Source organism: Tympanuchus pallidicinctus, unplaced genomic scaffold, assembly GCF_026119805.1.
Source record: "Tympanuchus pallidicinctus isolate F22 unplaced genomic scaffold, pur_lepc_1.0 scaffold9, whole genome shotgun sequence".
NCBI lineage: Eukaryota > Metazoa > Chordata > Aves > Galliformes > Phasianidae > Tympanuchus > Tympanuchus pallidicinctus.
In genome coordinates, this window is record NW_026294813.1 from 16,439,344 (window position 1) to 16,459,421 (window position 20,078).

Consider the following 20,078-nt stretch of genomic DNA (forward strand, 5'->3'; position numbering starts at 1 on the left):
CTGAGCAATGTCCAGTGGCTCTGTCCATATTCCCACATCATTTCTATGAAAATTTACAGATAATTTTAAGATTTCTGTTTTAATACAGCTGTATATAGAATTCCACATTCCTTCTATCCAAATATTTGTTTCTGGAATTGCTCTCTTCTATTAGTGTTCTCATCCTCTCTTTACTTGCTGGAAGATGCTACTGCCATTTGGGGTGATGCCTGTTGGACAGATGGGACTGTCTTGTTGTTAGATGTCTCTTTATGTCCTCTGAAGTTTAGCTTGGTTCCTGTAATCCTTTCGGTTCCCTTCTCTTATTTTGGGAAACTGCATCAATGTGGTTACCTTTTTTAGCTTGTTGAATTTCCTACTCCACTGTTGTGCTCTCATGTGATTTTCCTGGAGACTTAGGTCAGAATTGAAGAGGACCAGCTTGGCCTTTTGGAATGTTCTTCTCTAGGGACTGTCCTGTAATCCTGGGATAGTGGTTACCTCTTTCTGCAGATCTGGGAGACTGGTGGAGTAGAAGCTGTAGCCCTTCTGTCTAAATGTCTGGTGTGGGTAGGGAGCAGCTCCCCTGTTAAAGGGTTTAGCTTGCTGGACAGCTGAACTGCAGGAGTAAAGTGAAACCTTCCCAGCATGTTTTTCTGGTCCAAGAAACATTCAGCCTGTATACCAGGAGAGGGCTGTAGGTGATACTGCCTTTCTATTGACCGTGTCTTGATTATGCATGGGGTGTAGGGAAGTGAAGGTCACATCCGTCTGGTGTAAGCAGAGCTTGTGCTGGGACAGGGATGTATTTTAGCCTGGATTGGAGCTCCACATCAGTCTACTACAAACATGTTTTCTTGAGGATGTTTTGGCAATCTTCTGACATGCTCTTGCAAAAACTCAGCTTTGATTTTACTGCTTTCTAGGGAGAAGGAAATAAAATGCAAACAATAACTTGGCACATCTCTCTCATTGCTCCTGCTTGTGTCCTCTATTAAGTGGCACTGTTTTTTGTTTTTTTTCCTGCAGATTGTCTTCCGCCCTCCTTTGGACCTCTATGATGTCCTCATCCATTTGAACTCAAATCAGATCCCTCGACATCTGGAGAGTGTGGACCGGCCAGTGAAGTCATTTTCCCGGGGAGTGGTGAAGAACAGTGCTGGAGCAAGGGTCCTCTTTCCTGTGGTGGATTATGACCCTGTACAGTGCTACCTCCAGGACTTGAGAGTAAGCATAGCTCCTTAGGACTGTACATGGGCTGCCTAAGGGAGAGCTGTGTTTTGCAGTTTAGGGCATTAGGGCATTGCCTGCCCTTTCCGGTGAGGCTAGACTAAATCAGACACTAGGAAGAAGTTCTTTACACAGAGGTTGGTGAGGTGCTGGCACAGGCTGCACAGGGAAACTGTGGGTGCCCCATCCCTAGAGGTCTTCTGGGCAGGGTTGGGTGGGGCTTTGGGAAACCTGGTCAGTGGAAGGTGTCATTAGCCATGGTGACTTTAAGGTTCTTTCCAAACAATACCATTTAATGATTCTTTGTATTTTACTTGTGATGGTTACTCTTTATACACTGCAATCAGTTCTTCATCAGAAAACCTGGTGAGTGTATCACTCCTTCCTTAGAAATAGGAGTGTTACTGCTGTGAGAATGACTTTGGATGTAAGGTATCTGGAGCTTTTTTAAAGAATATGAAATTTCAGTGCATAAGTATCTTGTAAGCCATTTCTTTCTATTCAGTTTATTGATTCTTGCTGGCTTTTTGCTCCAGCTGGAGTGCACTGCAGACAGAACTAGCCATGTTTTCTAGAGTGATGTACAAGGCAGTGTCTGCCATAGATAATCGTGGTATGGTAACAGTAAGCCTACTGCTGTAAATCCAGTGGTTGCATGAACCATAGAGGATGAATACTGATCACAGGTTGCTTTGTCCAGGCTTCGTTATGTGTGATGGCAGAGGAAGTTGGTGAAAGGAGTAAACTGAGAACATCTGTGTCTGAAAATCATCAATCCAGCACTTTTCTACCACATGGCCACAACAGATGTGCAAGATGCTGAGTAACAGTGGTGATCTCCAAGCCAGTGCTCTGCAAATGTACACCCTGTGGCTTTTTGGCATTTATTTCTTTACTTGCAGAGCTGAGTGTTAACATGTGCATAGGTGAGGCTGTGATTCAAAAGTTGTCTAGACTTTCAACTGCTGTTGTCTCCTATGACAGTGTTGTGAGTGTTCTAAGCAGCATTAGAACATGAGAACCATAAGCTGTTCTGGCAGGAAGGTACTGCAGAGGTCTCCAGTCCTGTTTCCCACCAAAAGCAGATTGAGCTTTGCCATCAGGGAAGCCTAGTCCTGTTGAGTGCTGAATATCTCCATGTCTGGAAATTTCCCACTCCCATGAGTTTTTTGTTCCAATATTTAGTCAGCAGTGTTCTGTAAATTTGTTTCTTAGTATCTAATTAGGATTTCCTTTCTTGCAGTGCACACTGCTTCCTGAAATTCATCACAACAACTGGGCTGTACTTCTCTGGGGGTGGCTTTTTGCAAGGCAAAACTAGGTCTGTCAGCCCCGCGGACTTGAGCTGTGCTCTTGCAGCTCCTGGCAGGTTTGAGGGTTTACAGGGGCTCTTGCCCCTCTCCGAGCTAACATGCTGGGAGGGCTTTGTCTGCCTTCCCATGTGCTTTACTTGCCTGAAGATTCTGTATCAGTTTCTCTCCACGCTCATGTCAGAGCAGGAAGTGTGCCCACAAAAGAGAACAGATCTTGGGTACTGTTGTAATTTTTCTGGACCTGCAGGGTTCGGCATTTGCTTGTTCCAGGCTGCCTCATGCTGCACAGCCACTGCATGTTTCACTGCTGCTGCTACCAGGTTTGATGGTGGCAGCAGCTGCAGAAAGAGGTGGCAGGAAGGGCCTGCAGGTCCAAAAGAGGGAACTGCAGAGCTGCTTCACTTCAAACTCCTGTTGAAGTTGGAGAATGCTGGGCCCTTCTCATTCAAACTCCCTCTTTGCCTTAAATCAGATAGCTTAGGAGATGACCAGAGAAAACTGGAAAGGATTCTTTGTAGGTTTCCTCACTCTGGGCACAGCCTCTTTACTTCCCATGCTGTCGGCCAACCATATTGTGTACCGATTTCTGCCCTGTCCATGTGAGTATGTTTTGGCTTCACTAGAACTGTCAGACACAACAGTGTGCATACTGTCACCCACAGCAGACTGAGGCTGTCTGGGAGGGGGGAGGGGAAAAGACAGGAATGTAATCAAGGTGTCTTTAAGTTGAGGAAAACATCATAATTGTCCATTAATGTCCCTGCAAGTGGCACTGCTTGCTTCTGTGGAATGATGTGGAGGAGAAAGGAAAGCAGGTGTCCAGAGCTGGATAGGAAGTCTTTTGCCTACAAGAAGGAAGTTGGTTGGGAAGCTCAGATTGTAGAGATGCTGGGGGATTTCTTGGGGTCCGGGATATACAAGAAGAGGAAGAAATATTTTGTACACTACTTCTGAAATGGAGCAGGAAGCCCAGTGACTGGGAGCTGTTTGTTATTTCACCCACTACCGATGTCTGGATCTGAGAGTATCTGAGTATCAGTCCAGGCTCCCCTTTTTGTTCTCCATGTAATTAGTTTCCCTTACCACCGTGAAACTTGGACAAGGAGGCATGAATCTGGGTAGAAGGTGAAGTTTCTTAATCCTGACATCTGTCTCCATCCCGTACTCAAATGATTAGAGTTGAGTGGAGTCTTTCAGCAGCTGCCAAGGTGCACAGGGCCAGAGCTACTGCATCTTCAGAGAGGTCCAGGGCTAAGTGACTTTTATGGAAACCTGGCAGGAGGCTGACATCTTACTTAGAGAGGAATTGGTAACTACTGGAAAAGCTGATGAGGAAAGCAGGCTCCTTGAGGGGGATTTTAATAGGCTTGCAGCAAATCTGGCTTTACAAAGAGACTTGTCAGAAAACTTGTCAGGGTGTGTTACAGTGCTTCTGTGCTTCTGGTCAACCTGCTGTCTTCAAGGAGGTGTCAGTAATGGTTCCAGAAAGAGAAAAGTGCAGAAAAAGCTTCCTTGGAAAGCAGTTTTAATTATCCTGTTAAAAACAAAACTACTTAGTTGAACCAGTCAAATATGGCATCCAAACAGTGAATTTTTACTGCCTTTTATTACCTATACAGGTGATAACAGTAGGGCTTGGAGTAGGGCTTGATTTTTTTGATTACAAATTATAGCTGGCCCTAATGTACTAACATCCCAGTGAAGAAACATGGATAAAAGCTACAGTTATGTTGCATTACTGGAAGAAGTGTTACATTCCCAAAGAGGAGCATGCATTCTCTTGTCTTTAGCTTGAGAGTGCTTGGGAGGAACAGAGCAGGAATTGGTCACTGATTTTGCAGAATACCAGGCTGTGTTTCTCTGTGACCATTTTAGTGGAGGTATCCTGCAATACCAGTTCACTTTGCTCCTGTAGCATCCAGGTCAGCAGCAGACAGACCTGATCAGGCTGATGAATATCTCTGTCTGGGCAAACTGGTATTTTTTCTGGAAAATTCAAAGGTAACAGCTGCACATGAAGCAGTTGTTGGACACCTTTGCTCTCAGATTACTCAGCCGTGCTTATCTGTGTCAGAGTGCTCCAAAAGCTGATTTTGCTCTGTGCAGACACCAACAGGCAGCTGATGGGGAGCAGCTGGTAGACACTCCCCTGTCAGAAATCATCCAGCCCCATGTCTCAGGGTCCTGATGTTGCTTAGAAGCAAGGCCTTTGTCATAGCTTTGTGTTTTTTCTTGTGTTTTTCCTTCCCTGTTTTTTACTGCTCAAAGCAGTTGAGCTTCTCCTTCTCCTGGAGGCTGGGAGCCCTGGGGCTGATATGAACGCAGCAAGATGCAGATACTGAAAAGGGTTGTGAGAACAGCTCAGTGACAACAGTGAATCTTTACAAGGGACTTTGGGTGAGAAAGCATTTGGACACAGAAGTGGCTGGCTTTGCCTCAGAGTAATTTGCTTTGCCTTAATAGCACAAACCACAGAATTGAGCAGTGGGGTTTAGTAGTGTCTGACAGTGTAGCTATAGTGGTTTTATAACAACAGAGGGAGATATTTGCTATGCAGCAATTCTATGGGATTGTGTTCTCTTTTATGGGTGGAAAAGAAACATCTGTCCTTTTCAGAGAGCCACATGAAAAGGTTTTCAAATGCCTGGACACGTTAAGCTGAAAGGAGCAAGGAGGAGGCAGCATCCTTTCTCCAGTAACCAGGAGACCCATGTCTGCCCTCTCTGTTTGCACACCACAGGTGCCCCATTTTTCTCACATCAAAGGGATAGGCTAAAGAGGAGTGCTCTGGAGCTGGAGGATTGCTGCATACTTTTCCCAAGCAGTCTAAGAGGAAGAAATAAAAGGAGGGGAGGCGTTAAACCCTGACTGCTTCAATTCGTTCTTCTTCAAGAAGATGTGCTACAGGAGATGGTCTGATCAAGTTGCACTCATGCCTGAGAGACTCTGAGTAAAGATGAAAGTCCTGTCATGGCATTCAGATAGTGAATGCTTAAATTCCAAGGCAGATGTAATGGAAAAGGTGATCTGTTCTGGGAATTGGTCCAGATGAGAAGGCTTTGCAGTGCTTTTGAAGGAAAGCAGGTGTCAAACATCCCACAAAGAGGGTTTCCCTGGAACTTTGTCCCATAACCAGACTACCCAGTGCCTATAGTCCGGATAGGTTTGGTGATCAAACACCTACAGTCATGTCCTGACAGGGATTCTCCAGCAAAATTATGTTTTTAGGTGACTCAGCCAATGTTCCCCCTGTTGTGACTGTAGGTTTGTCGTGGCTGCTGTCAAGCTGCAGAACTGTGAGTTGCCTCTGTGTCTGCTGAGTTTGCTAGAGATGTAGTATAGGAAGAATCTGTAAGCACAGCTCTTGCTCAAGGATGGCTTGGATGTCCTCTGTTCTTCAAGATAAAATCCTTCTGCCTGCATCCAGTGAGTTTGTGGATGCAGTTATCGTGTCTGTCTGCGTGCTTTTGGGAGCTCACAAAACCCAAAGTCTCTTACTGTCTCACAAAGATCCCGAGCTGTTCTGCATCAACAGGAAAGCTGGATGAAGCTGCTTGAGCCCTGTCAGTCTCTGTACCTGCAGTAGCTGTTAAAATAATTGTTTTTTCTTTTTACCAGGTCATTGGTATTAGGAGATCAGTGGATGTGAAGCACTCTTTCATTGAGATTTTAGCTTGCTGTGGCTGCACCTGCCTGTCAAAGAGCTCATGGCAAAGGAGCTGCCCATCTTGTATAGAGGAGATTTTTTTTCTGCATGGATGAGCAGGAGTATATTTCCTGCTTTACAGTAAACATCCTTTCCTCTAAGGCAATGTTTTGTACTTCTAACGTCTTCAGACAAGACCTGTTTGGAAGACTTACAGTCCTTTCCTTTATTCCTCCCACAGTGTAGGAATGTATATCTTGCTAGAGCTTGTTAGGAATGAATTAATGATGTTAGAAGCTCTGCGTTGCATACAGTGTAGAAGCTGTGGCTATGGGATGTAGCTGGAACCAGTGAAATCATTTCAGGTCAGACTGCTCCCTTACTGTTTTGACTGACAAGCATGATTGCTTCCATAGTGTCTTTCCAAAGAGCAAGGGCAAAATTTAAAAGCTCTGTTGGCTTTTATGGCATGGAGTAAATCTTTGTGTTTGAATGTCTGCACTGAAAGGGGCAGAGGTGGCAGGAAATTCTCTGCTTCTGCAGCTGCAAAGCAGCTATCAGCCTTACCACAGTGCCTATAGTCAGAAGTGTGTGCACATGAGTGTGCAGATGTGTATTAAAGTATCTACTCCTCTGCTGCTTGGGTGAGATCAGGAGGTAGTTCTGCTTGCATTTCTGTCTTGGTAATGCCTTACTTCATCCCTTAGAAAAAAAGCTGAAGACTTCTGTCTCATGTATTGTTGGACAAGGCGTATTTACTGACAGAACTAGGAGATCATAGGTGTAGGGTTGCTTTTCTCACTTTCTTTACCTTTTTTTTTCTTGGTGGTTTATTTTCCCCTCCTTTCTTATCATACTAGTTTTTCACTAAAATGAATCCTTAGTAGCAGGCTTCTTGTGTGGCTCTGGTGAGCCAGTAAGAGGTAGAACAGTTTGGATGGGCTGAATAAACCAAGAACTTGTAAGTGTTAACGACATGTGTGGTTGTTTGCTGGAAGTAAGTAACTTTTAATAGTTTTGTACTGTCAGGTGTCTGATTGAGAGCACTTAAAATGTCCTGAGCCCTGAGGAAATGTTGATGAATATGTTTGCTTTTAGAATTGTCTTGCACCAACAAGAACAGCCAGACCCATTTCTGAGGTCTCTCCAGACAGTTCCTGTTCTTGTAACAGATGTGGTGCAATAAGAGCTCAATTTCCAGGTTTAAGTAGGAACAGTGAAAAAATGAATGGATAAATGATTAGCTGGAAAAAAAAAAAAGCCCACTCGCCTCTAAACAACAGTAATGTAGTTGCTTAACTGGTATAAGTTCTTAACTCATTGTAAAATCCATGCTTCAGCCTGAAAGGCTAAATTCAATAATCCCATTTTAGGTGGGGATATTGTTTTACTCACCACCTTTCTTTGTTCCTTCAGTCCTTCTGCCCAGGTAGCTCCCTGCAGACTGCAGGGAGTTTAATCTTCTAGGCACTGCTTGCCTTTTCCCTGATGGTGAGGCTCCTTCTTACCTCTGCAAGTAGGAAACTGGCTGTAGGGTTTGATGGTAGGGATCTCTCTAAGCAGGGCCATTAAAACTGAACTGTAACCGAAGATAGAGCAGCTTGGGAAGGAACCATGGGTTTAGATGTGTTCCCTACCATTTTCTGGCTGTTTTGTTTGCTTTTTTTTTTTTTTTTTTTTTTTTTTTTTAACTTTCGCTTGAGAAAGATGTTTGGAAGCAGAAGCAAACCTAGTGGCACCGGGCATAGAGCATGGGAAATGGAAAAGAAGCGAATTCTGTTTGCTTTTATTCCTCAAGCCTCTGAACAAACAGAAGTGTGTTGACTTGTTGACTAATACACCAGATCTTAATGCTGCAGTTTTCCAGGAGTTCGGTTGCATCTCTGCAGTTTGGTGAAGCTGACTTGAAGTACTGTCTTGTGGACAGTGCTGGCAGTGACAGAAGTGCAGGAGCTTGCTTTCTGCTGGGGTTTTGAATTGTTCTCATGTCTGTCCTCTGCTCCCTCCTGTTTATATGAAAGGTGCTGAGCGTCAGGCAGAGGAACAGTTTTACTGGGAAATGAGCTGAGCCTGGGAGGGCTCCTTCCTGCAAGTGCTCCTGGCTTCTGTCCAACAAGATATGCTTGTAAAAACATCTTTCTCATAGCAACATGTGGCACTTGAGACCTCACATGGTAGATTAATGGTCCTTTTTAAGGTTCTCACATGCTCTGGTCCCCTCTGATGAAGAAATCTTCATAATGGCAGTCTTTGTGCCCAGTGATTTGCTTTTGCTGTGCTTTCCTTCCCTCTTGCCATTGCTTTTTGCCATAACTAGGAATTTGCCAGCTGGGAAAGGAGTTTTCAGACTAGGTGTTGAGCACTGCCCATTAGTCTCAGGTGAGAAGCACCAGGGCAGGTTTTTTTATAGACAGTGGTTTTTCATGCTGGTTTGGTCATTAATGCTCTGACCAGCTTTGCCTCCATGAGAATCCTGTGGAGTAGGATGAGCTGGCAGCTCTCTAAATCATCCCAGCCTGCTGACCTAATCATATTGCCCTCATCATATTTTCCATTCTTTACTTGATGCAGTGGGGAATGTGACCACTGAGAATAAGGAAAAGGCTGGGGTCCTCAACGCCTTCTTTACATCTGCCTTTAATAGGCAGGTCAGTTATCCTTGAGGCACTTTACGCCCTGATCTGGAAGTCTGGAATGCTGTGCAGAATACACCCCTGGGACCATCTTGTTTAATATCTTTATTGATGACCTAGACGAGGGCATTGAATGTACCTTCAGTAAGTTTGCAGACGGCACCAACTTGGGAGGTGGTGTTGATCTGCCTAAGGTTAGGGAGGCCCTACAGAGGGATCTGGATAAGCTGGGATCGCTGGGATGAGGTTCAACAAGGCCAAGTGCTGGGTGCTGCACTTTGGCCACAACAACCCCATGCAGCGCTGTAGGCTTGGGGGTGAGTGGTTGGATGACTGTGAAGAGCAAAGGGATCTGGGGTTGTTGGTTGACGCTCAGCTGAACATGAACCAACAGTGTGCCTAAGTGGCCAACAGGGCCAACAGCATCCTGGCCTGCATTGGAAATGGTGTGGCCAGCAGGAGCAGGGAGGTGATCATCTCCCTGTACTCAGCACCGGTGAGGCTGCACCTCAACTACTGTGTTCAGTTTGGGGCCCCTCACTGCAACAAAGACACTGAGGCCCTGGAACGTGTCCAGAGAAGGGCAGCGAAACTGGTGAGGGGTCTGGAAAGGGAGGGAGCTGGGCTTGTTCAGCCTGGAGAAAAGAAGGCTGTGGGGTGACCTCATTGCAGCCTTTCAGTACCTTAAGGAATCAACTCTTTGAAAGGGGAGATAACTGCAGGACAAGGGGAAATGGTTTTAAGTTGGAGGGAAGTTGGATGCCAGGAAGAAGTTCTTTACAGAAAGAGTGGTGAGGTGCTGGAACAGGCTGCCCAGAGAGATTGAGGATGCTTCATCCCTGGAGGTGTTCAGGGCCAGGTTGCGTGGGGCCCTGGGCAGCCTGGTCTAGCATTAAATGGGGAGGTTGGTGGCACTGCCTGCGGCAGGGGGTTGAAGCTTGGTGATCCTTGAGATCCTTACCAACTCAGGCCATTCTGTGTGATTTGTGTGAAGATTTGTGGCTGTTTTGGTCAGCTGTGATTGCGATGTATATCTCCAGGTACCAGCACGATGAGTGCTGAGCTGTTGAGCAAGCCTTTTGGATTTGAAGTTGCTTTCAAATGGTTTTGTTTAATTCTGCTGCAATGCTCATCCTCTAGCTCTTTGCAGCGCTGGAAATCCAGCCTGTGTGGGCTAGAGGGAAACAAGACTGTGGGCTTTCTGAGCTCTCCCACTGAGCACCATCGTAACAGGTTACTCACTGACACAGCTGCTGAAACACAGGGGCAAGAAGAGCAGGTTCCTGCAGTGCCTCCATTGAGTGTTTATTGTTTTTCATAGAAATCATAGAATCATTAAGGTTAGAAAAGACCTATAAGATCATTTAGTCCAACCATCTACCTATTACCAATATTGCCTACTAAATCATGTCTGTAAGTATTACGCCTGTCTTTTCTTTAAATGCCTCTTGGGGCAGTGATTCCACTACTTCCCTAGACAACCTGTTTCAATGCCTAGCCACTCTTTCTGAGAAGAAATTCTATCTAATATACAATCTGCACTTCTGCTGATGCAACTTGAGGCTGTTCTGGCTTGTCTTATTGCTTGTTACTTGGAAGACCCCCATCTTGTCACATTTGCAGCTCTTGGGGCTTTGAATTACTTCAGGTTTCTGCTGTTAAATATTCTTTGGGATGCTAGTGTTGACAGCACATGTGGGATTTGTCCTGTAGATGGATTTTTGATGTCCATCTTCAGTTGCACAGATTGCAGAACTCTAGATTTTGCCCTTTGGTGATAAGTCCTTGGTTTGTCTGGGGTATATCTTTGCTGCCTTCTAGTAGCAAAGACCTTCTAGTGGAACTTACTGTGTGTGTCCGGGTTGCCTGCTGGACAGGACCTGCCCCATACCATCTGATGTACTGTGATGTCTCGGACACAGCAATTGGACCTCAGGACTGGAGGGCTTAATAGTGCCAAATCTAGCTGACAAGGGGACACGGATGAAGAATGTGTTCTGCCAAAGTGATCCAACTTTCTAGGTTTGGTTCCATTTTCTGAGTGTTCTTGCAGACCTATGGGAGGTGGTGGCCGTCTGGGATAGCAAGAGGTAGTCAGCAGTCAGATCCTCATGCAAAATTTGGAGGCTCTGAACATCAAGACAGAGGGAATAGAGGCACAGGAGGCATTTACGTTTTGTCATTATGCTGTTTTGCTTCTTCTTAATCCACTGGAAATGTTGTCTCCGTGGTCCTGGCTCAAGCAGAGGTTCTGTGGGCTATCTGACACCTTTTTGTTTTCACCCCAGGAAGCCTTCAGTGATCTCGCCTTATTCTTCTATGACAAACATGGTGGGGAAGTGATTGCAGTTTTGTGGAAACCTTTGAGCTTTCAGCCTCAGCCTTTTAAGGTAAGTTTTTGATTCTGCTAAAGGCATGTTGCCTTCATACCCTGAAAGCTTGAGTCGCTTTTTCCTGCAGTTACTGTGTAATTCTTATCAGTCCTAAAGCCATTTTAGAAATACAACAAATACTTCTGTCCATGCCTTAGGAAAAGTGAAACCAGGACAGGGATGTGGCCACAGCTTCCCCACAGTCATCAACAGAGTCAAAGGGGAACAAACTTATGTTCTTGGACAAGCCCTAGCACTGTGATCACTGTGTCAAAACAGAACGTACTGTCCCAGGTGCTCTTCTCTGGTCTCCTTCTGGGAGATGGGCAATGCATTGTTTGCTAAAAATGTTTGGTCTGTGTAGCAGGCTGACCCGTTCTCATGGTTGTGGATGTCTCTTAATAGAAATATCTGGTCTGCAAGATGTTAAGGCATCAAGTCCAGCTTTAAAGTGCTCAAGTCCTGTAAATCTACGGAGATGCATTCCATCCATGCTGTGTGGGTTGGTGATCTCTAGAGGGTAATTAAACTAGGTGTGAGACATGTTGAAGTGATTCACGGCGCTTTCTATGAAAGAAAGACGCAAAGAAACTGAGTAGTGATTCACAGTATGGAGTTGGCAGCCCAGGTTCTTCTGCTGTTAGTCTCTGGATGATTTATCTCCCCTCTTCGTGGCTAGGGGGCATTGGCCATTCAGCCTAGCTGGTTGTGAAACCTGGTTGTTCATGGTGGTGAAATAATAGGAGGAGATGCTGGCATCTGTGTTGGGTATAGTTTGGTTAGACCTGAGGTGTGTTTTTTCGTTTTTTTTTTCTTCTTTTTCCTTATCCTAGTGGAGCTGGCAATCTCTTTGAAGTCAAGGCTTTGACATCCAGCTACAGAGCAGAGCCCAGCCAGCTCCTAATCCTTGGTCACAGTCTGGTGCCTGGCCTTTGCTGTTCTCTGTCCTGTTTACACAGGCTTCTCCATGTGCCTGTGTACTTTTTTTCCCATCTTCATCATGCTCTGGCAGTTGTTTCTCTTCTTCCCTTGCAGCCTTTGCGCTGCAGCTCCAGTGACACTGAGCAGTGATGGTATCAAGAAGTGGTAAAGAGGTGTGGTGGGGGTTGTATGTAACAAGGCAGAAGAGCAATTTACATCAGTTGTTTTGGGCTTGTAAAGGTTGCAAAGCAGCTCTGAACTGGTGTTGCCATTTGTATAATGTTTGTTTATGCCCTGCAGGTCTCCAATATGAAAGGACGAACAGTGACTACTCTGAACAATGAGCTGGTTTGTGTTCCCAACATAGAAGCAATTCTGGAGGACTTTGAAGTTTTGGGAGAAGGCCTGGTCAAAAGAGTGGAAGCGCATACAGAGAAATGGACTGTCTGAGGCCATTAAGAAGCATGAGAAGGACTTGTCCTGAAGCAGATTTTGTTCACTCTGGAGCCATTTGATTTTATATGTCAGTCCCAGGAAAGGCTTTTGGCTTTTCAAATCCCAGAATTGTGTATCTGACTGTATTTAACTTAGTATGCCTTGTCCAGAAAAGTGATGGGACCTTTATTGTTTTTAAGAATGCAATTATCTTTTTATTTTGAAGAAAATATAAAGATGGAAGAAGTTTTTTTGAAAGTGTTTCTTTTCATAACAGGAAACTGTGTTCATAACTGTGTTCGTAAGAATACATCAAGGCCTGAAAATTCTGGCTGTAGTGTGCAATAGGAAGGCAGCTTCCTAGATCATAGCATCTTCTGTTGCGCAAATAGCTAGCAAATCTAAAGAAGCCAACACTAAAAACTAAGCAGGTTATTCCCTTCTGCTCAGCTCTGATGACAGTCAACTGGTGTGCTGTGTCCAGTGCTGGGCATCCCATTTAAAAAGAGATGGAAATGCTGGGGTGGGTCCTGGGAAGGCTTCCAGCCACGCAAGTGGCTTCCAGTGAAGATAATAAAGGAGTTGAAATGTCAGTTATACAAGGAAGCTGTATGTACTAGGACTGTCCAGCCTGGACAAGAGAGCTCAGGGGTATCTTACCAATACGTGTAAGTATCTGATGAAGGAGAAAAGCAGGTGGAGCCCTGAGGAGCAGGGGGTGTTGGACTGGATGATTTCCAGAGGTGCCTTCCAAGCCTCTGGCTGAAATTATCACGTGGACTTCTTATGGGGAAAAATAAATAAGAGAGTGAACTAGTCCCATCTGCCTCTTTTGATTTAGGTAGCACATGCAGTGAACAGAGAAGAGCGATCACATGTGTCAGTTCACGTGTATGAGTTAAATGTAGGGTAAAGGAAACTGACTTGGTGATAGCAGCTATTGCTGAAACCAAAAATAGATCAAACTTGGGAAGCCAAGTGGGTGTTCATGTAGTCTGATAATTATAGAGAGTTGTTGCTTGATAAAGAAGCATTTGGGTGGGATGCTAAATCTGTTTTTTCAAGACCTACCAGCCTTTCCAGCTACGAGAAGTGAGTCTGAAGCTTTGTGGGGAAGACTTGCAGGTGGTTTCTTTTTTTCTTGTTTTCCAAGTGCTTTCTCTGAAGCGTTTCAAAGCAGGCTATCTCGGGGATAGCATAGCTAGCGCCCATTGGCCCAGTGTTTGGTGGCATAGTGTGTCATATGGGACCTAGATACTTATGTGTAGCATCCAAAAAGCATTTTTCTCTCTTCCTTGTGCCAGCAGCTGAGAGAGGCTGTGGGTGAAAACCTTTCATAGAGTCACAGAATTGTAAGGTTGGAAATCTAGTCCAACTGTCCTCCCACTACCATTGCTACCATAGTGCTCCCACAAGCACTAAGCCATATCTCATAGCTCCTCATCCAGACACCTTTTGAACACTGCTACAGATGGTAACTCCACCAGCTCCACTGGCAGCCATTCCAGTGCCTTTGTACATCTAATACCTGCAAGATCTTTGTGAGAACATCTAAACTGAAAACACCCAAAGTACTTAGTGTATCAAGCACGCATCAAATCTGAGAACAAAGTGGCACTTTCTGTTGCTACTGTGGCCCCTGTAGTTAAGATACTGATGACAAATCCATTAGCAAACATAATCCAGGCAGTGACTTCAACAGGTTTCAGAAGCAGTGAATAACTAATCTCTAAACCTTCTTTATCTTGTTTTATCATCCTCTAGGTGTTTTATTGCCCAGTCTGCCTATAGCAATGGCTAATCTTCCTGAGTACTCAGATTATTTCTACTTTTTGTGCCTATATGCCTTTGTTCCAAATGTATAGTTTGACACTGTGATCCTGTAAGTTTGCCAACAAAAGTTGGACAGCATTCAAGTTGTTGCACTGGTTGCATGTGCTGAAGTTAGCTTCCCTGTGTGCTCTGTTATACTCTTGCTTTTCCACTTACTGTATGTTTTAGATGTGAATAGTCTGGAACGGGGGCACTCTCTTTGCTGAATCTGTTGATGCTTTTCCTTAAGGCCCAAAGGCATGTGGTGTAGACCATGTTCACTTGCAGGGGAGCAGAGTTCCTTCAAACCTTCTGCCCCAACTGGAAATTTCTGCTTCCCTCCTTTCCTGGGGTGTCACAGAATGGGTGTGAGGAAGTGCTGCTGCTTGCTAGCTTATTTCCCTGCCATGAAGAGATGCTTTTAGCTTTTGCAGCTGGACCGTTCTGTAGTCCTCCCTATCCTGGCCTCCCCATCATAGCAGTTTGTGAGATATGTAAAATATATAACCTGTAAAGGAAGCTCTGCAGCACCTCTTCCTTTCATATCCTAGTGTTACCATGTCTGATGTTGTTTTAATACTCCATTCCCTTTTTGCTTTTAGAAAGATGTAAAATCTTTGACTGCATGGCCGTATTCTGCCCTCTTTGTTGTTGGATAGAGCATGCTGTTTGCAGCGTGCAGCAAAGGGCTGGGAAATGTCCAGACTAGCCTCCTATAAAAATAATGATGCCAAGTTAACTGATGATGAGTGAACTCACTCGTAACCAATCCCTCATGCAAGTACCAGCGTGCTAGTATTTCACAAGCTAATGCCACAGCAGCCAGCTGTGAGCTGAGGTCAGGCCTGTGCAGATGGCTGCTGCTTTGAATGTCCATTTTGGTGGCTGACATGGGTATTTCAATAGAGGCATCAAAATGTTTAAGATAAGCAACACTGGTCACTGCTGGCCCAGCTGTCATTACTTGGATCCATCTTTGAGCAGAAACTTCTGAAGTACATGCATTATCCCAAGTAGCTGTGTTTCTTATGTTGCCAGACCAGTGACTGATCTATGGGCTCCTGCCTCCTCTTCAGAGGAGGTATGCCTGCACCTTTCCCATCACCATCAGACGTGGCAACTGGAGGGGTGTGAGAAAGGGGTGCCCTGGGAGGATTGTGGGGTCTTGGGGGAGAGATTAGGTGGCACTTCCCAGTTCTGCTGAGGTGAAAAGTCCTGGAATGACCCACTGTGGAGTAAACTCGTCACCCAGAGCAAGAGGAGCAGAATCACAGGATGGCTGCTGGTCTTGCCTTTGCTGAGTCACACCAAGAAGACTTGCTGAGTCCTTTTTTCAACCTGTTTGTGACAAGCACCATAAAAATGTAGCATAGCAAGGGTCTAGCAGTGGTGGGACACACTTGTCTTTATCTTTCTATCTCAGCTGGTGCTGCGAGGCTTGGGTGAGCCACATGGCAAGCACCAGGTAGTGGGGAAATGGTTCAAGCCACTTGTCCTCTCTAGAAAAGGATCTGAAGCTGGATGAGAGATTTGCAGTATGGGAAGAACAACGCAGAGTTTCACAAACAGCTCATTCCATGGCATGACAATATTTAACTCACTATCATTGCTGCTGCACACGCACAGTGACATTTGCAGCAGCCAAGAGGGCTTTGTTCCTGGGGTGCGGGACTGCTGGTGCTCAGGAACTCTCTAAGATAAACTATCAGCCAGCAACACACAGACCCTCCTGAGCAGCTGCTGACGTGGCTTTGTGCGAGTGGGGCACCCTAACACCTGCTTTGCTTGCCCCCAAATTGAGTTTACAATATACTGGTGCCAAATTACCAAGAAAACTTGAATTCAGGCCAGGCAAGCAGCCACACAGTGGCAGCTGCTAGGTGGACGTAGATTAGCTGGGAGAGGAGCAGAGAGCTTGCAATTTCTGCTTTCCTCATACTACTTTCATTGTATCTTCTGTAGCATTTGCCCATCCCCAGTTAAACTTGGGCTCCACAAGGACAGGCTGAGTGTGCATTACCCACAAAAGTCCTGAAGAGGAGAGACTTACGCACAAGTTGTGCCCACTGCTCACACCTTGAACCTTCTGCAGATCAATGTCATCTCAGGTGGTGAAGCAGCTGGGCGGGCTGGAGGTCAGCACCTGCCTGTCCCCATCCTTCTGGGGTCTCGGTGAGTGTATCCTGGTCCTGGGGTGTGAGCAGGACCCCTGTGTCTCGTGGGTCCCACTGACACCAATAGTCATGGTGACTTACTTCTGCATCCTGCTGCATCTTATGGGACAGCAGGGAGAGGCTGGGAAAGGCAGAATGGGTGGAACTTCTCTCTGGAGAGCACAATGGATGTGGGCTGCTCCAAGGTAGTCTGGGGTTTTGTGTTCTTGTGGTGCATGTGTGGCTGTAGTGTGATAAGTTCCTCTGGTCATCTTTACTTCATGCAGGATTTCACCACAGAACGATTTCTCAGTGGACACATGAATACTACCTGTGTTCTATGTGCAGACTTGTTCTGACCCTAATGAAGTTAGGGTGTCAAAGGGATGTTGTTGAACGTCACACAAAGCATGCAGCTGGGGACCATGTGTGCCACCAGCTGTTCTCTGCTGTTTGTTCTTCTGGGGCTGAACTTTGGATTGCGTAGTCCTTGTAGGCTGCTTCTTACCCTGCGCTATCCCAATTGCATTTTCCCTAAAGGGAAAAGCTCAGGGACTTAGTGAGTTTGTTGCAGGTCAGGACCATGGAGGGGACTTCCTAGGGAACCACAGGGACTTTGAGCACAGGCTCTTTAGGCTCTTTTTCAAGATGGTGAGCATGCTAGCACTTAAATGGAGAGCTCCTAGCTATCTTCTCTCTGCTTGTGCTGGCCGATAAATGCATTGCACTTCTAAGGCCAAACCTTTAGCAGGTCTAATTCATGCAGATCCCTTTTAAGATAGCTGAAGACCCTCTCCTTCTTTTCTCTACTCTCTTTATGAGCATCTTGCACACTAGGGGTGTGGAAGCCTGTGTATGGTGGGGGGAGATGCCCCAGCATGTGTTGGTCAGGCAGAACTGGTCTCAGTGCACTGTACGCCATGTTAGCGGCGGCAACCTCCATGTCCAGCACAGCCATGGGAGATGTGGCCTTTCAAACAAGGTCTCTTGTTGGTCTGAAAGCAAGTAAGACCCTCTTGGCCAAGCAGAAAGTAGAGGTTTGGGCAGGAAATGCTGGCTGTACAGCTTTTTGATTTAGATGATGCTGGAGGTCAGTGCTGATGGTTCTAGACAGATCTCTGTGTGACTGTTTGCTCTGCAGGGGTCAGTGACAGTAATGCCAGGAATTGGATGTCTCTGGGTCCCCTAGGCTGGACTGAGGAATCTGGTCCTTGAGCAGATTTTCCTGCTCATGCCTTGTGCTGCCCACATCATTGCTTCATCTTGCTGCCTCATTGCCACACTGCTTCTCCCCAGGTGATCCAAAAGACGTTCCTTTCTTCAGCAGTGTGGTTGGTGGAAGAAAGACATGAGACCACCAACTTCACTGGGCACCCTCCCCACCTCGGCACTTCCCATGGGGTTCAGGTGACTCTCCTTGACTCACAGAATCACAGACTGCTGCAAGTTGGAGGGGGCCTACAAGGCTCATTGAGTCCGATTACTGGCTACACACAGGACCAAAAAAATTTCAAACTCTGTGTCTTGGAGTGTTGTCCAAATGCTCCTTGAACTCATTCTTCCCCCAGTTTTCTTTCTGTAATCTTCCCTGCCATGCTGGACTAAAGAGGAGAGAGACCTGATACTGCCACTCTCCCTAATTTGAGAACTCCTCATGGCCCATGAGAGATCTGGGCTATGTGTGATGGACTGGCAGATAGCAGCATTCATACCCAGCTATGCAGAAGGTGGTTTTGGCCAGGGCAACATGCTTGTTGTATGTAGGCTTAAACATTGCAGGAGGATCTCTTTTCAGTTCCTCCTTGCAGGTTACAAGATGCATCTGGATGAGTAGAGAGTGTTTGTACTTAGTGAGATGAGCTGATCTTTCGTAAGTTATTGTAGCTACTTATTCCCCTCTTTGATCATTTTGATGTGAGAAGCACCCAAGCCCACAAGCAGAGCCAGGAGGGTGCACATCAAATTGAGGGTGCAAAGAGTACCTGGCTGACCTGAAGAAGGGGGGGTGAGTGTTCCCACGTTACATCTGTGATCTGCCTACTCTATCCGTGGCTGCCTATGTCTGATGCCTCCAAGAAGGCATTACCCTCACTTGCCTTGCAGCATCTCATTAACTTTGACTGAAGAGGACCCTTGCAGAAGAGCAGCAAGACCAGTGGTGCAGCCTTTCCTGCCTGACTCCAGCCCCACAGCTGGGCATCACCAGACTTGTTCAGCAGTGCTCCTTGCCTCTGCTCAGCAGTAGATGCTTCTGCTCTGGTCAAAACCTGGCACGTGATTTATTTTGTGAAGAGTGTCCTCCATTTTCTCAGCACCAGGTGTGGTGTTAAAACCAGAGGTCTGTTGGAGGAGTTGGACCAGCCAAGCTCATGGACTCCGCTGTTATGCGGGGTGGACCATTTCCATAATGGCTTCATCATGTGTGTGAACTTGTGTCTGAACGTCAGAGCCCTGCAAACACCCTAACATTTGTAGTAACTAATAGAGATAATGGAAAATACTTTATTGTGGCAACAGTAAGTGTGAATGTCACAGAATCATAGAATGTTATTGCTACATTCACCCAGATAGACACACATATCGCTTTTTGTTGCCATGCCTTAGTTAGACTGCTATGCCTTAGTCAGTTCCTGGGGTACGGGAGGGAAAAGCAGTTTATTCTGGCAGGGTCTTTGGATGGAGGGAAGCTGTTTCCATGCAGAAAGCAATTTTGGCCTCCCAGCATGGACTGGCCTCCAAGATCTTCCCATGCTTTACCCTGACTCCAGTGGGCAACTTGAGGCATATCTGGGCCCAGAGGAAGGTGGGTGACTCCAGTGTAGCTGTACCTCCATCCTGCTGCTGTGATTCTCTTCGGTCAGCCCATGGCACAGTTCCATCCTGGCAATACTTCCAAGGCACAAAGATACTGTGGGGAAGGGGACTGCTTGTGACAGGCCAACCTCCAGTCCCAGTGCCCTTCTCCATCTAGGAAAAACAGTATTAGCTGCCCTGGTCTTTGTGCAGTGCACAGCAGGGGATCCACGTTACCCAAATTCACAACGTTCTCCAGTCAGAGCATGGAGGCGTTTGAGCCAAATGCCTGCCATCTCCATCCTCCTTAACTCCATTGAGGGAGGGACCTCTGCCGTGTACATCATGGCCATTGCGAGCTGCCCATAGTGCCAAAAAGCCCTGCAAGGCATCACTCTGTGTGTCAGATGGGGAATCTGGGTTACTCAACTTTCCCTAAGGCTTGCCAGGACCAACTGTGAGACCATTTTGCCCAAATCTCTTGTCTTTTGTTTTTTTCTTAGGCATGAGATTTGTGTTAGTAAGAGCTTCGTGCCTGATATTCATGAGAATAGCGTGACCTGTGATTACCTACCTGCTCTTGTGCAGGTCCCAGAGCAAAGCCTGTTTGCATTGGTAATTAGTGGGGATCTCCTGAACACAGGATTTGTCTGAGAGGTGTGGGTGGTAAATCTGTCTTTTTTGGAAAGCATGAGCAAAGGTGGCTGTTCACCAGTGCTCCATGCAAAAGGAGCATTTGTTGTGAGCACTGCCACTGCCCAATTTCCATGGTCCTGCTTCAGAACCAGTTT

The 20,078-nt window shown here is 46.1% G+C and overlaps 1 protein-coding gene across 1 annotated transcript in view; it reads left to right on the forward strand.

Annotated features, from left to right (window-relative positions):
* Positions 1-12,787, forward strand: part of NOL6 (nucleolar protein 6) — a 35,417-nt gene extending 22,630 nt beyond the window's left edge. The window contains exons 24-26 of the mRNA XM_052670639.1: positions 1,009-1,206; positions 11,090-11,191; positions 12,395-12,787. Coding sequence (XP_052526599.1) covers positions 1,009-1,206; positions 11,090-11,191; positions 12,395-12,544 — 450 coding nt within the window. The 3' untranslated portion in view covers positions 12,545-12,787. The remainder of the gene's footprint in view (positions 1-1,008; positions 1,207-11,089; positions 11,192-12,394) is intronic.
* The last annotated feature ends 7,291 nt before the right edge of the window (positions 12,788-20,078 follow it).